We start from the raw sequence: 17,633 nt of genomic DNA on the forward strand, positions 1-17,633 counted from the left end.
ACCAACCGGTCACCCTACACAGACAGTCACCATGACTTCCCCTCGGAGCTTCAATCAGAGTGGGACCACATGCAAGTGACAGGTAGAGGACACATCAGGGAGAGGGGCAGCAAGCCACTGCAGCAGAAACACCAGCTGGGATGTTGTTTATGAAAGAAATCAGGGTCTGGACAGAACTTAATGGATTTTCCCTTTGTTTCATCGGTCCTTCGATCTGTCCGAGCAACGATCTAAGTGCAAACGCACAATCCAAGCACAAGCAGGAGCTATTTGAGAGCCAGCACGGGGGGTTTGTGACGGCTTTATGAAATCTGAACGTGAAATCAATCAAGTCCTGCTGTCAAGCTGTAAGACCATGCTTTTGAATTAAGAGAGGATGTTTGTCGCACACAGCTGAAACACCCTGATGGCCGGAGGGGGGGTGTACTCACTGATCTGCATCTCACTAGCTCCACATCTGCTCATTAAAAAACACACGTTGGAAATGTGGCCACGAGTCGGGTTCCGTCTGGAAAATCTATGAGGAGAATAATATCCCTCTGGAGGACTGGGGTTCACAACAACCAGCGACACGGAGCTAAGCTCTCAGTCATCGCCCTAACGAGGACCCCTTGCCCCCCCCCCCCCCCGCATTCTCCCTCCTAATTAGCGGCGTCTTCGCCTCCAGTTGCTCTGTCAGCTCCGATCAAGGCAGCTGAGAGAAGACTGAACTTCCAGAGCGCCACCTGGAGGCCGACGAACAGGGAGAGAGGAGGATGAAGAAGAGGAAAGAACAGAAATGCATAAAAATGAAGCCTTGAAAATGCATTTGAACCCTTACACACCAGTAACCGCCCCTGGTGACCAGTGACACCGCTGCTCCTCCTGCTGCCAGTCAGCGCTGTGATGGTTACGTAACATCTGCTCATCTACAGTTTCCAGTCCGTCCCACAGCCTGTTTTCTTTTACCAGCTGCAAGTATTGTTTTGGTTTTAAATTACTCTTAAAAGAGACCCTGTCAGGATTTTGAGAAAGTTTCTCATTATTTTGTGGAATCTAAGTCAGGATTTTAAGAATTATTTATTTTCTTTGTGAAAGTTTTTCACAATTCTCATAATCCTAAAAAGTTTCACATTATTTTAGATGTAAAAAAGTCAGTTTTTTTGTGAGTTTCTTTTTCTCTGTGTCTGTTATGAAATTGCAAATTAATATCAAACATGTTTTGAAGTAATTAAAACACCACAAAGACAAATAAATACACAATAAATAAGGATTCCTGTTCAAAATGACAGTGAAAGATACAAGAAGGCAGATTCTGCCTCTCATGTATAATCATAACAACATGTCTGTCATTTCATTATTACGCTCAAGGTATTTTCCCGGATGCATTTCTCCGGCAGATTTCAGTCCACAGCGAACGCTCTTGTCTGATGAGCTGATAATTAGAGAGCAGTTGAAAGCACCGCGGGGGGATTTGATAGACAGCTCTCTGACCACTGACCCCCTCTGCTCATTTGAATGGAGCAATTATAGTCATTTCCCTCTCACTCATTCAACTGATCTTTACTGATGAATATGCAGGACAGAAAATAGAGGGGCAGCAATGTAACCACAGAGCAAACCAACCATGAGCATAGTTCTCCACATATATCTGTAGCTAGTTGAATTCTGAAGCCTCCACTTTGGCATTTTGTTCAACAGTTTTAAAATAAGTGCAAAGATCCACAGTCACGTTCACACAGTGCAATGCTTTCAAAGACCTTTATCAATCATCTTGTGCATGTACATTCACAGAGTCTCAATACAAACACATGTGTTCAATAAAGACACGATACTCAGGCATCAAGTCAGTGGACATTAATATATGACAACATGATTTCTACACTCTCAACCACTTATAGTCACAAAGGCGCACAATGAGAAACACGGTGACATCTTGTTTGTAAGATATTTGGCAACTCTTTCCTTTAGACATGCAGCTGGACTGGGTTTCATATTTTGATATTTGCACAGCAGCTGAGCGCCTCTTTCCACTCGAGTTTGTTTTATTTATATTACTTATTATTATGAATGCATTGTTGGCATATATTTGACAACATCTTAATTCATGAGCCGATCATGAACGCCAGATGGATCAGTCTGTCGTTGTTATTGTACAACATGAGTTCACAGCTCATTTGAATTGTGGAGTTCCCCAAGGTTCAATCCTCGGCCCCCTGTTAATCTCCATTTAAATACCACACCTGTGAAATTAATGAAAAAATGTTTTTGCCAAATATATAAACATTTACTTATTTTGCTCCTTGTGATTAACACAAGCAGATTCTTAGATTCTTAGAACATCTTAAAATTTAATTTAATTTTGTCATCAGTTTTAAGGCACAGTGGGGTCTGGCTGCTATATAAATTTAAATCATTACATTTTTGTAATTTTAAAATATGATTAATATAAAATGGGAATGACCGCAAAGTTAAATCAAATCAACAAGAACACTTCAGGACAGTGAGCAGCTTTCAACCTTTGTTATCCAAAGATCTTAATAATGGGACGTGTGTGGTGGAAAAGTGACCACGCAAAAAATATATACTGAATTTGTTTTTCTTAAGTTTCACCAGATTTCTTTGTCTTGCGGCAAAGATGAAGACACAACAGGAAAAAGAAAAACAAAGTACACTACAAAAAAAGCAGACTTTTCCTTTTTTGTTCTTGGAGTTTAAAATGTCCAAGAAAATCACACGATGACAAGCAGCAAGGACAATTAGAGAAAAGGCAAATACCAAGATTAACATGCAAGTGCTGTGATGAATGAGGCCTGAACGTCTGTCAGATTTCACTGACGTGGACCAGGTAGTTTCATCCAGTGATTCAAACCGGACAGAAAACAGAACTTATCCACGTATTCCAAGTTTCTGCGTTTCAGAGTAGTGTAGTGTGTGACCACCAGGTGTTTGTGTCACAGGGCTGAGGCCTTTTAAAAGAGAACAGGCAGTAGTTGTGTGGATGCAGCAAAGAAGTAGGAATTTACCACTGGATCTTTTGCTTGACATTATTTTCAAATAAAGAAGTCTTTCAGAACTGTTTTCAGATTTGACACCTCAGTGGTTACGGTTGGGTAAAGCATGAGAGTGGTTAGAATCAGATGAAAGCTATGGGAGAGAGTTTAACTCCTCTGTCTGCGTTTCCTGTTGATTCACTGGGACTCGTCTTACATCTGATATTATGATGGAATTGATTTCTTACAGGTCAGTTACTGGTTAACGTAGAGTATTGCAAACATGTCCCTCTTTGCATGAAATAGTTGTTTCCTCTCTGAAGTGTTTCAATTCCATTAAAACACATAGTCTGTTTCTATCGACTTATTGTTCTCATTTGAGAAATATGCTTATTTTAAATACCCTGTTTATTTATCAGCTCTATGAATATGTGTATTTATAGTGCTGATAAAGACACGTTTTCCATCCTAAAGCCAAAAGCTGTGCCGTCCCTGAGGGATTAAATGGCACCATTTATATTTTATAAATATTTAATTCATACGTGTAACATATACAGGTTAAAATATACACATGTCATACCTCACTCATGGGCACGGCTCCATGAAGAGCAGGTTAAATGTCTCGACTCTCGACACAAACTAAAAACACTGCTGCTCTCTCTCACTCGCTCACTCGCACGCCCGTGTAGAACACATCCGAGGGTTCTCTAGGTCCAGTCCCGGCGCCTCCATGACGCCTCACAGAGGTTTGTAAAGCTGATACCTGCAGACTGCACTTGTTGAGGTGTCCCGTCCTCACAGCACCGAGGTCTCCGACTGCAGGATGGACTGGGTTCGGGAGTTGCGGTGAAACTGCATCTTGTGCTCGGAGCCGTTCCTGGAGGTGAAGGGGATCCGGTGATCTCTGCTCGGACGACAGGTCAGACACACGCTCCTCCACTTCCTCTTCAGCTCGCCCTGCACCTGAGAGAGCAAGTGAACAGAGCAGTCATCACATAATTTAAATGTTCGGAACAGAATCTAAATATCTGCAGTCATGGCCTCGTCAACCTTTGCTAGTTAAAAGTAAGTTTAGAGATTAAAGCTTATTCCAGCCAATGCAACATAAGATATAAAAGGCATCATGTATAAAGAATGAATAAACAAATAAAATAGCAAGAACATAATAGTTTAGTGTAAGAAATTAGTCATTATCTGATTTAATAAAATTAGGTGTGGGTTTGTAAGTAAGCATGTTACAGCTAAATTAAGATAAAGTTAAAAAGACACCATATTCTGTTCTTTGTGATTTCACATCATGAGCTCTTACCTCACTGTTGAGGAAACAGTACAGGATGGCCACCACCAGACCCTGAGTAGAACAACAACCATAAGCACATCTTTAAAAAGTCACACCTAGAATTTAGTTTAGTTTTATAACCATTGTTCACATTTTAAATATAGTAAAACTAAAAAACAGAACAGAAAACAGAAAAGGGAACTTCTGTTCTTTTGGGGCCCCTCTTGATTGCCGGTGGTTTTTACAGTGTGTCCTCAATAATTCCAAGATAAACAGTTATAAATGTTGAAATTAAAACCCAGAATTCTTTTAATTATTTTTGCCACTTCATTTGGCAACACCGAAATACCAGGGCGTGATCAACCCTGACACCAGCACGTTGATTCACCAGGATAACCATAATAACAAGCAGCAGTAGTGTGGTTATCACCGCACCTGAAAGGACCCGAGGGCCAGGTCAAAAAATATTCTATAATCTTCTGCGATGGATTCACTGAGCGACACGAAGACCACGTAGTGGATCCCGAACAGAGGGATCAGCAGGAGGGTGGATTTGGCTAACCTCCTGAGACAGAAACACAAGATGAGCACATGTTAGTTGCAGCGTTTAACGGAAACAGATGTGTTCACGCCCTCGCCTCATGTGAGATACCTGTATTGTGATTGGTCGTTGCCGCCCACGTCAGGACACCTCAGCTTCTGAACCAAGATCCGAATGATGCTGATGAAGAGGATGAAATTCACCTATGGGGACAGGAAGGAAACAACCGAGTTATCACAACAACTGAGCTTCAGAAACACAGAAGGGTTCATTTGGTTTTTGCCATGTTGAACATTTACCCACACACTGACATCACTGCGTGGGGAGTAAATCACAAAAGTCTGTTTCTTTGGTTTCTTTTTTGTTTCTGTTAAAGCATCACTGACATCACTAGTCTAGTGCAGAGGTCTTCAACAGGGGGTCCGCGACCCCTAGGGGGTCCGTGGGGGTACTGCAGGGGGGTCGCGAAATGTTTGGTTGATTAGACAATTTTTTATATTTTTTAATTTTTTTAATTTATTTTCTAACCAATTTTTTTTCCACAAATTTAAATGTGTTTAAATACACATTAACATGCATTGGACATATTGTGAGGCTGATATGACCCTCTGCCTGACAACCTCCATCCATCCAAGGTTAGATATGTTGTGAGCTACCCATCAGGGTCCGACATCTCACTAATGTGGGAGTATGTGTGGCATCCACAGATGGCTTGAGGATTCACTGTCTCTTCTACATGTATGTTTAAAATTAAAACATGAATCTGTGAATTACTTTAATAGCTCAGTCTTGTATTCAAGATTTATGTTTCTAAATGGCAGTGGCATGGCCATCCTGTACCTTGCACATGTTTGAATTAAAAACATGAATATATGAACCTGTGTAATATTTGAATAGCTTAGTATTGAATGCACAATAACAGGGTAGCTATGCTTATATATGGCACTAGGCCTAGTTTAATATAAAACACAAGTGTATAAAATATATATAGTAGGGGGTCCCTGCTCCATCTCTCCACCGGTTTGGGGGTCCTTGACCTGAAAAACATTGAAGACCCCTGGTCTAGTGAAACTTTTTGAAATCAACAGGTCTGATGTGTTCGATTGACTATTCACCAAAAGAAGAAGAAAAGAAAATGACACTTGTTTCATAATTCATCTTTTCAAATTGATCTTTAAGAAGCACCTGCCGACAAAAGGAGAGTTAATGAAGCTCCACCCACCATGATGGAGAATCCAATAGGTCCATTGATCACCCAGTTGGGTATAGGGTTGTCGTTCCTCTCCCAGCATCTGAGGGTTTCATAAAAAATACTAATGTCACAATTACAGTAAACACAATATTTGGGACAGGCTGCTAGTTGCTGAAGCTTCACGTGAAGAAACCAGTTTTAGTGGTTGAGTCGTTTCCTTTTCCTTCATCAGATCTTATGTCCATGTCATATTGCCTGACAGATGATGCCTGATAGATGAAACTACATTATTTCTATTTCTGTTTGTTCTGGGAAAATGAATTCATGAAGCTTCAGCAGTTTTCCACCAGGATTTAGAAAAGAAAGGTAAATATTTGGCCGTATAAGCTCAAATTCTAATGCCACTTTTATTATGATCTTCTACCTGATTGATAACATTATTATTTTTTTATAAAAATCTAAAATTATTTTTAACATCTACCATATATATATAGATATATATAAGATATAAAGGTGGAGCTGCTTCTTCGCTGTACTTGTTATTGTCGCTGTAGCTTATTAATGAGCTGCAGCGGGAGATGAAGAGATCCGGGGATCATACAAACGGCTCAATGCAAATCCCACCAGAGGAATTATTAAGTGTTCTTTGACATGTGGGATAGTTCTCTTATTGCTTTCCAGGAACACAAGACACATTCTCATATCTGCCGACGGAACCTCATCAAAAAGAAATGTGATCTGTGCACTTAATGAAACAACAGATGCCGTCCCTGTAGAACTCCAGTGTGTGTCTGGAGCTGTCACATAATGACCGAGAAGATGACAAATTAAAAGTCTAATTAAAACATCAGACCTGTGATAACACATCCATGTGAAATGTCTCGAAGGGCGTTTCGATGTGAACAAATGTCAAATCTGAGTCACATGCTCGAGCTGCTGTCCACACTCACCCGGTGTCTTCCAGATAAATCCTAGCCATCGTCCATGCAAAGACGAACACGGTGGGGATTCCTGCAAACAGCCATGAAACATGTTTACATCCTTATTTTGACTTGAAGTTACCAGGAGATCATGTTTGTTTGTTTATTAATTCGCAGGATTCTGCAAAAACGGTTTACTGTCCACGCAGACAGTCAGGCAGCATGGTTTCAGCTTTTCCACTCGAGAACATTTCTTTCACTCTTCAGTCCAAGAACCAATCACTCGCAATCTCGATCTGTGTGACCCCTCATTATTTATTATTTTACTTGTTCATGAGGTTCAATAAAAAGCTTTTATGCTTAATTCGTGAGTAGGAGTAAAAGATATAGACCATTCTCACCCACATGTACTTTTAACAGTTTGATTAATACTGGTTCCACTGTCATGTCCATTTATTCTAATACTTGAGAAGAACACAGTGGGTTTACCAAAACCTCTGAGACTGATCCAAAAAACCATGAGCCATAAATCCAGAAGAGCAAAATCAGCTGAAACGGATTAGCTACCCCAGCCGATGAACATGTAGACGATGAAGTGTCTGTTCTCGGAGAAGATGACAATGAGCAGAGTGTGGAGGTACAGGCCCTCCACCAGCAGCCAGAAGAAGTTAGCCATGATGAAGTACTGGAAAAATACCAGGCTGGCTTTACATCCAACCTGGAGAAAACAGAAACTCCCATTAGATGAGTAGAAACGAGGACAAGGTTACGGACTTCGAGTCTAAGCCCTGAATCCTTAAATCTTAAATGTCACAAAATCTTCAGCAGCTGCTTTATCAGTGACACAAAATTAACCTGTAGGCAATTTTCAGCACATCTCACTGTTTGTCTTCCCTGAGCTGAGAAGTTGGATCTGACGCCTTTAGACATTTAACAGGCAATTATGCTAATTGTCCGGATATGTAGGTACATGCTCCCATTCTTCCATCGGGGGGGGGGCAATCAAAGGGTTCACCGTGAGGATAAACTCTGATTTGTGGTTCACAACATTACAAGCAGTGAGTCTAAAGGTCAGAGCACCTCGACAGAATTCCTGCAAATTACACAGACGCTTCAGTTTCAAAGGCTGTGACATATTCTGAGCTTTACCTTTAAATCAAAATGTCTGCCTCTAACCCGTTAATGAGTGTGATACATAATAAACTTGATTCATGTAGCATAGTTCATAACAGCCGCTAAGACGTGATTCAAAAAGAGGACAAATAAAAACAAGAAAATGTCTTTTAAAATCGATATAGTGCAATAAAGGGGTTTTAGGTCCAACTCAATAAACATCAGTGAATGGTTTGCTTGTTTTTACGATGCAGATTATACTGCAACTACTGAAATGGAAAAAAGTTATGGCTCATTTCTGTAAAAAAATCAAATTTTCTATTTCAGCTGTGCACTAAGCTCGGTTTCCCTTGTGCTGTGCCGTTAACACGTGAGAGTGTGTTGGTTCGATTCCCTCGGGATGCGACCCCGCGGGGTCAGCGGCGGTGACCTCACCAGTGACGGCTGGCTGGAGCACTGGGAGGTTCGGTTGAAGAGGATGTCGTCCTTCACCAGCACGGCCACGGCTCTCAGGATGAAGGAGAAGAAGAGGTTGAGGTGGATGTAGTTCCTGGTGCAGTGGAGCTTCCTACAGTTACACAACATTAAGGCGACTTAGCTTTGTCACGACAACAACACAATCCATGGTTGGAAGAGTTCAAAGTTCAAACTGAATCTGCCAGTGCCGTACACATTTCCTGTGCTACTGTAACAGGGATGTTACAGATCGGGGAAGTTCGTCATAATTCATATTTTAGTAAAGAGTTCAATATCCTTCTGTTTCTTTGTGAGGCTCCTCTCATCCGTATTAGACTGCAGACAGAACAAGACATGCATGAGGGACAAGTCCAGTGTGTTTGTATTCCTATGGTCAGGTGCAGGGGCCGGTGCAGGGGCCGGTGCTGTGTGTATGAGGCTTTTTAAACTAATCCCAACAGCCCAACAAACAGAAAGAAGAAGAAGAAGAAGAAGAAGAAGAAGAAGAAGAAGAAGAAGAAGAAGAAGAAGAAGAAGAAGAAGAAGAAGAAGAAGAAGAAGAAGAAGAAGAAGAAGAAGAAGAAGAAGAAGAAGCTCCAATCATCATCATTTACATCGTGCATCGTGAAGTGGCAGTGTGCACAGATTAAGTTCTATCTGGTGTAATGGATGTGTACTACGTGGTCTTACCGGAACAGGCAGAGGATGGCGCTCCCTGTGGTGAGGGCGATCAAAGACAGACTGTGACCCAGGGTGTAGAGCGTCTGCACCACCACGTAGAAGACGAGCTGCAGCGGCACAGGGAGAGGAGGAGGAGGAGGAGGACGGTTACTGCTGAGTTCTAACTGTCCTCACTGCGTCCGACCAGAGGACGATACTGCAGCTCTGAAACTCACTGAGCCTTGAAGTTGTTCTGGAACATCACAGTCACAGGTCATAAACTGAGCCGGCAGGTGAAGTAAAGCTGCAGGACGGAGCATTTACAAAATAACACTGGACCAGAAGCCACTAGATTTCATCCCTGCAGAGTTCTGGAGAAATACAACTTACTTTGAGAGTTTGTTTTTATCTTTTAAAACCAAATCTAAGAGTCTGTTGAAAGCAGCTCTGCTCTTTTGATTTGCTTTTATTCATTTGATGAACATACTCTTGTGATTTGCCATTGTGTTATATTGTGTGTCTTGTGTGTTCATCTTTGTTCGGTCTTGTGTTATGATGTGGCATCGTCTTTCTATTCTGACCTGCAAATAACCTTTTCTCATATTAGCTAAAACTGACATAAATCTGGCTTCTCTGACTGGCACCGTCCTCTAGGAAGAGGGCGAGAGAAGGCGAGAGAGGGTGAGAGAGCAAGGGAATATGAGGAGAGAGCGAGAGAGAGAGAGAGAGAGAGAGAGAGGGGCAGGACATCACAATGGGGAATTCAGTGGTACCATGCATGACCCTGAACGAGCGGGTGACCATGGAGGGAGCTGAAGTTACACAACAGCAAAGAACCAAAAAGACTTGACGCACAGCAGAGCAGGCGACAACCTTCCTCTGAAAAGCAACTTGAGATGATGTTTGTTATAATCTGGTTTGAATAAAGTTAAAGTGAATTGACCTGCTTCCCTTCTAAAATGCGTTTCTCCGCATAGATGTGATACAACGAGGCCTCTGAGCTTTGAGTGGAGGTTTGCATCAGATGTGTGCGTTGGAGGATCAAGAGAGAAACTGTGTTTTATTGCGGAGAAAACTTCTGATTCTGGAACGAGGAGGAGAAGAACGGAAAACAAACAAAGAAAAGAAGAAGAATTCTACCTGTATGTAAAACTTGGATTTATACGCACCTTCAGTTGTACTTGTACATTTCTGCAGTTTTATTGTCTGGACCTTTAATCTGCCCTAATTTTCATTTCCATGCTCAAAACGTTTTTACCATCTCTTCAAAAAACAGCTTTTCACAATGGAAAGTGTCTCAGTTCATTTCTCAGAACAGCAGGAAACGATTGAGACATTTACATTCCTTCACCGGATGACGTCCACCACACGTTACAGTGCTGACCCACCGGTGTTTAATGTGAAGTGTGTCTTCGCCCCCGGAGCGTTTCTCAACTGTTTTTATTTTGTCTGAACTGGAAAGGCTTTGAATCATCCTCTCCGGGCCGAGAAATAAAAAATACTTTTTCTTTCTTAGTCCTGCATCATGAAGATAGACCTGATCTGATGGACAGGAAGTATTGTTCAGAGCATTTGGGCTAAATTGTGGAGATTCCCCAGAAATCTCCGCCCCTCGCCTGAAGGTTCCCTGGATAATCTCCTGCTGGTTCTTCACATGAGCAACACAAACTCCAGAAAGTGTCCAGACACTATTTTCAGGATAAAGGACGGATAAAGAGGCAGAAATGAAAGTGTGAGGAACGTGGAGCCAGACAGAAGAGCACCAGGCGGACAGTTAGTTGAACAAGCACAATGGGTGATTCAGAAAACGACCACGTGACCCAAACTTCACCGGAGCAGTGACAGAGGAGGGAAGCAGCAATTATCATCCTCCACGAGGCCAAACGAGGCCGAGGCTTCCCCTCACCGTCACCTCCTCTCCTGCTCCCTCCCTGAAATGACCCCGACTCAAACAGCTTCTTCCCCCGACAGCAACAACAGACCGAAGGAGCAAGAGGGCGACAGACGAGGTGTCAGTGTACCTTGTCCTGGCTCGGGTCCGACTCACACACACTGCTGATGTTTGGGAAGACGTCCGACCATCCGGCGGCCGAGCAGTTCCTGCTGATGTTTCCTGAGAGAGAAGAAGAGGAGACGCACAGCGATGATCTCCAGACACCTACGAGACCTTTTCACTGAGCTTCTGCTTCGGTTTAAGGATTCAAATGATTTCATCAGCTGCTGACAGGAAGTAACAACACTTCCCACAATGCATTGGAAAAAGCAGCGTTCAACCGACGGCCATTAACCGAGCAATATGTACCATCATGCATTGTGCTCGTGGCGGAGAGGAGAGAGAGCAGCAGGAGCAGCCCGACCTGTCGTACGAATGTAAATACGAGTTTAAATATTTAAAGTAAGTTAAGTATGGGCTAGTGAGTGAGTGTGGGGGGGGGGGGGGGGACCTCAGGGGGTCCGGATCTGTCTCAGACACTTTGGCTCTCAACAAGCAGCCGGGCTCTTACATCACGTTGAGTCATTGACGTAAATCAGAGCCCGGCTCAGAGAGGAAATCCAAACTGCCATCTGGTCACTGGCCTGAAGAGTCTCATGGGTTCAGGAGGGAATTTACCGACAGCACACATTTCCATGGTCAGGAGTTTACTGAGGGTGAGTGATGAGGAGGAGACAAACGCTCCATCTTAGGTTTAAAGGAAGTGGATCCAACAATCAACCCGTTTCACTGGATTTGTTCCAAAATGCAGTGAAGTCTCCCTCCGCCACAGATGGACCCTTCCAACACATTTCTGGTAAATCTGCAGCTTTTACGGAAGCTCACTAACTAAAAGCAGAAAAGAAACACTATTTACAGACTTCACTCAATGGAGAAAAAGAATAAACTTCATACGCACTCGTTAATTAAATACTATACTATAGTAATAATAATAAAGGTTTTTACCATTTCTGCCGAAGAGAGTCTTGAGGACTCGAGGACAGGGGATGGTGACCGTCTTTCCGATCTCCGCTCGATCCCAACACGCGATGTTGTCCCACGTCCCTCTGCAGCCGGCGACTGTGAAGAGGAAGCAGCTTCATGAGTGACTGTTTCTCAATGAAACATAAAACTAACAGGTCGTCCTCTCCAGAACATCACCGGCATTAGTCACATGATGAAATGAGGCGGTTATCCACCTACTTGGTGGAGGAAAATAAGGTGAATAAATATATATATAAATAATAATGAATTACTATAATAATAAAAAGATTTCTGCACAAACAGCCCTGCAGAGCAATTATCTGAGCATGAAGAGCTGATGACAGCAGGACCGGAGACTAACTTGATCCTTCTTAAAACAATCCCACTGCTCGTCATGCATTTCAGATTTTGCATTTCTGAACACCAGGACAATATGTGCGTACGGCGTGTGGAGGACTTGGTCTCGATCAGAGGAGAGTAAACCGCCTCCCACCCTCCAGACACAGAACAAACATCAACTGCTGCCATAAATAGCTGCTCCAGCTCGTCAGCCTGAGCAAAGTGCTGATGGCAAACCGAGCCGTCAACAAGGCGTTTAGCGACAGATGAATGGAGACGTGTGCGCTTGGACAGATTGAGCCCAGAATCCCTGAAAAAGACTTTGAAGAAAAAAAATGTGCCATGAAAAGAAACCTATTAGTTTCAAATATGAAAAGAGCAGAACCAGAGAAGCAAAACAAACCAGCACGATGAACTGAAATCTCACATCTCAGGTGGTTCAGGCGACATTATCCAGTTTAGACCTGCGACTTGGAGGTGAAACACGAGAGCCTATCGTCTTCCTCCTTCTTGGGTTTCTCACATTTTTAGATCAGGTTTGAAAGGATCTTTATCTCTGAAGAAAAACTAAAGTGTCCCAATTTCATGGGTCATGAAGACCACCTCTTTTGCCTCTAACGTGGGAGCCAGAGCTTATTCTTATAAAAGATTTTCTTTCGGAGAACAGATTAAGAAAAGCGAGCTGTGTCATTCTGAGAGGAGGTCATTAATGGACGAGATAAAATCAGCTCGGAGAGAGATGAGACGCAGATGAAGGCAGGAAGGGAAAGATGAAAAGGTTGTTTAAATAAGGAGGATGAAGGTGCAGAGGTAAAGAAAGAGGAAATGAGAATGTGAACTCCTCAGGAAAAGTCTTTTCATTGAAACAGCCAGAGACACATCTGAGGCACAGCAGCACACATCTGCAGGGGAACCTTCTTTTATTAAACTTTGATTTCATGCAGTGAGTTTTAACTTCTTTGAATTAACTGCAGACTCTTTTCTTCAGTGCATTAAATGAGTTTTCACACGGCAACAAAAGCCGTTGATGAGTGATCGTGACCTTTTGAGCCGCCGCCCTCCTCCTCCTCCGTCAGCCGCTTCACACACTCCAGCTGGTCTCTCTCCACCTCCAACATGAAGTTACAGGTCGGATGCCGGCTGTCAGCCTGCAGGGGAAGTGGAGATGAATACAGATGAGGAGAATATGAGACACTTTCCTGTCCATTGCTTTAGTTCCCTTCTATTTAAGGCCCGCCTCCACGTCAAGTCCAGTCTATTCTGATTGGCCAGCTGGACCACTGTGAACACAGAACGTTTCTACCTCGTGTTCAGTGAAGGATCATTTCATTTATTGATTATGTAATGCAGCGTCAAGATACGCTGCTTAACAGTGTGTGTGTGTGTGTGTCTGTGTGTGTGTGTGTGTGTGTGTGTGTGTTTGTGTGTGGCTGCACACAGGCGTCAGAGACTGGAGTGTTGTTCTCCAACACGATGAGATTCCACACTTGGCCTCCAGTTAGTTTCTCATCTTTCAAGCGGGTGTTGAAGACGACAGAGAGCCTGAGTCAGATAAAAGCCTGGAGAGGAAACCTTTAACACTTTAATCAGATTTAACCTCCGACTGATTAGATTCACATTTCAGACCTGGAGGTGAGGACGTGGTGGTTTCTGTTTCGCTGCTGGATGTAATTAAATAAATGTGTCCGGGCCTTAATTGAGTTAACAAACTATAATCTCCATCGTGAAAAAGGAATATCCAGAAGTACAAACTGGAAGAGGAGCGATCGTTAATGTTCAACTGGAAAAGTTTGCGTTGCTTTAACAGTAAGGTTAGTAAGTTGTTGTTTTAAGTTGAAATCCTCCTCACGTCCTGATAGCTATCAATAAATAGAGTGCACGTTCATATGTTTTGGGGGCGGAGCTTTGAAAGGAGGGTGTGGAATGTACTGGTCGTTTTTCCTGGATTACCAACCCCAGCTTTAAGTGGGACTCAGTCGAGCTTGTTTTATCCTGGAGTTTGTTTAAAGATGATTTTATTTCTGTTTCTAAACTTGCTGTACGATTGATGACTAAACACCACGACGCCATGAGTCAGACCCACCAGGCCCCGTGTGTTTGTGGTAAAAGAAACAAATCAAAACCAACGTTGAGTTAAGAGATAAGTAGACCACTTGGTAAACCGCCTCACGTGTCAGTGTGGTAGCTGACGTCACCCACAGCAAAGATTTCACAAGAGTTAACAGTCTTCATCAGAGCCGCTGTGTTCGTGGGCAGCAAAGACGATTCACAGAACAGATTCCATCGACAGGAGCTCAAGGTCCAGTGCCTTGCTCAAGGGCAGTCTGCAGGGACGGTAGCAGTAGAGCGAGGGAAGTCTGCTGCTCATGTATTTCTCCAGCTGGTCCTTTTGGGTAACAAGGCTGCAGCTGCCCCCAAATCTCACTCATAGGAATGAAGTCTCAGTTTGTTGAAATGAGTGTTGACCTCCGGCACGACTCCGGCTTCTCCGTCTGCTTCGAAACAAACCCGCTGCACTTCCCTGTGATAACACAGTCTGCCTCCACACCCATTTGTTCTGGATCTGTTGTGAGTTGAATGCATGTTGTGATTCGGCCATTTGCAGGTGTCCTGAAGCGATGTCATCTAACTGTCTGCAGGGACGGTAAAAACTTTATGGGCGATAAGGCGAGAGATAATATCGTCCACCTCTGTGATCCTGTGAGTTTTTTCCATCTGGGAACACACAGAGAGTGATCGTGGGTTTTCTAAGCAAAACCACAAACAGCACCAGGAAGTCCAATAAAGAGAATCCACACATAATCCACAGGAGGCAGGTCGTGACCTCTGGAGCTCATGCAGCTGGAAAGACTTCAGAGATGTTGATGTTTGATTTCAGGGGGAAGCAGTTTAAGACAGAGGGCTGTTCAGCTGATCCTCCTACCCAGCGGGATTTACAGCCCAAACAGTCCAGCAGCGGAATAATCCAAATTAACACCAGATTACAAGAAGAGCAAGACACCAGCAGACAGAGACGTTCATGTTACGAGGGCCTGTGTTGTTCGCTGGCTGCTCATGATGTTTCTTCTCATTGTGGTGATGTTCCTGCTCACGGCTCAACAGCGACTGGTAGGAAGCAGCTGCACATGATGAATCACGGCACCATGTTTAATCACAATGGGTCGTGCCTCAGCGTCTCTGTGGCCTGAATACAAAACACTGGAAAATCTCTCAAGTTCATCTTACTTTAGAAAATGAAAATCCAGGAAACAGATGGACCAGAGAAAGATAAATTAAGATATAATTCACACTTGGCATGTGGGTGTCGTTAATGGCCCCGATGAGGTGCAGTGTTTAGACACGTGATACATTCACACATATATATATATATAAATGAATCGATCATATTGTCAGGTCTCGATGAAAAGTGCCTTGAAGTGGATCCTTGTGAACCAGAAATACAGCATTTCGTTGGTGCAGTTTCTGTCTACACAATTTACTTCATATGAGATCACCGTGACCTTTGACCACTGAAGTCGAATCAGTTCATCTTTGAGCTGCAGTGACAACCGATCAAAAGGTGAAGACATTTCCCCCAAGTCGGTGTTGAGGTCACTGTGACCTTGACCTTAACCCTGTGGCCACTGTAAGGAAATAAGTTAATTTGTGAGTGTAAGCGAATGTTTAGGCCAAATGTTAAAGGATTCCCTTAATGCGATGTGGAAGATTTGAGATGTCACCGTGACCTTGACCTTTGACCTTGTGGCCACTGGCTGTCGTCGGTTCTGAGGCGTAAAAAAACTAAATTAATCTGACGTTTAACTGAAGGAAGCTGAACTTAGTATCAAAGCTGAAAAACTGAGTTATCACGACATGACATCACATCACTTCCTGTATCTGTGACGTATATTTATCAGTTCATCCAGGGAATTAAAGTTTCCAGCTTCACGTCGCTGCTTCTACTAAATTTCAGTGAGGAAATTTTAATCCTCAGTTTCTATCCATCCCTCCGAAGTGCCTTTGAGCAAACCAGGGAGGTACTGAATTCCAGGAGAATAATAGAAGGATGAGGGAGAAGAGGGAAGCATGTGGACTTGTGTCAGCAGCTCTCATCACTCAGGTAATTAAACCACTTTTTGTATTTGGGCTGCCGTGAACCTGGTGGCAGCTCCGGAGGATTGAGGGAAGAGCGACAGACAGAGAGCACTTCCACTGTTTGTCCTGTGAGCTGGAGCAGCACCGGAGCAAATCAAGTGTGAGGGGCTGGAGGCACCGAGCTGGAGGGCGGCTGGACCAGAGCAAACACACAGCGGGAGATTATTCCCACAAATGATCCCAGTTAATGAACACAAAACCAGTTCAGCTGCCTCTTGGGTGATTGGAGTTAAGAGTTCAGGGCGATGACTTCAAATGTCCAGCTCCCAGGGGAAATGTGGCATTAATGAGACGATGAGTCAATTTAGAAATAAAAACATTTCTGCTTATATACATGGTTATATCATGTTACAATAGAAAAAGGTGTAGAAAGTTCCTTAATATGCATTTAGAATTGTGATTCAGAACTCTATATAATCATCTTGGTGTTTTAATAATAACAAATATATAAAATCTGGAATTCCTTGCCTGTGGAGATTAGACTTTCCAGCACTCAGTGAAATAATTACACAAGTAGTAATAAAAACGACACGAAGTAGGATTGTTTCATATGCCGAAAAGTACCAGAAACTTCAATTAGCTAATTTTATAATAGAATTAGAAAAATTAGGATCAATATAATTTATAATATACTTTTAAAATAAGGATCCTCCACATGTCGTCATGGAGATTTATGTCTTTAAAGTATTTCTTGTAATTACTTTGTGTAACAGAAATGGAGGAAGGAGACTCACCAGGAGCAGACATGTTGAGAAACACAGTGAGACCAGGATCAAAATTCTCATCTTCCAACTGCTCAGGTCTGGAGTTCAGGTCTGGAGTTCAGGTCTGGAGTTCAGGTCTGGAGTTCAGGTCCAGAGCTCAGGTCTGGAGCTCGGGTCCAGAGCTCAGGTCCAGAGCTCAGGTCTGGAACTCAGGTCTGGAGTTCAGGTTCGGTGTTCAGGTCTGGAGGTCAGGTCTTGAATTCAGGTCCAGAGCTCAGGTCCAGAGATCAGGTCCAGAGCTCAGGTCTGGAGTTCAGGTCTGGAGCTCAGGTCTGGTGTTCAGGTCTTAAGCTCAGGTCTGGTGTTC

The 17,633-nt window shown here is 43.1% G+C and overlaps 1 protein-coding gene across 1 annotated transcript; it reads right to left on the minus strand.

Annotated features, from left to right (window-relative positions):
• Positions 1–1,725: 1,725 nt before the first annotated feature.
• vipr2 (vasoactive intestinal peptide receptor 2) lies at positions 1,726–17,402 on the minus strand. Its single transcript, XM_053438011.1, has 13 exons — positions 17,297–17,402; positions 13,471–13,576; positions 12,072–12,185; positions 11,155–11,246; positions 9,164–9,261; positions 8,453–8,585; positions 7,472–7,622; positions 6,935–6,995; positions 6,015–6,084; positions 4,904–4,995; positions 4,687–4,816; positions 4,282–4,323; positions 1,726–3,935 (listed from the first exon to the last, which is right to left on the minus strand). Exons 1-13 carry the CDS (start codon positions 17,345–17,347, stop codon positions 3,768–3,770), a joined length of 1,308 nt encoding a protein of 435 aa, XP_053293986.1. The 5' UTR covers positions 17,348–17,402; the 3' UTR covers positions 1,726–3,767.
• Between the last annotated feature and the right edge of the window lie 231 nt (positions 17,403–17,633).

Source organism: Pleuronectes platessa, chromosome 13 (assembly GCF_947347685.1).
Source record: "Pleuronectes platessa chromosome 13, fPlePla1.1, whole genome shotgun sequence".
NCBI lineage: Eukaryota > Metazoa > Chordata > Actinopteri > Pleuronectiformes > Pleuronectidae > Pleuronectes > Pleuronectes platessa.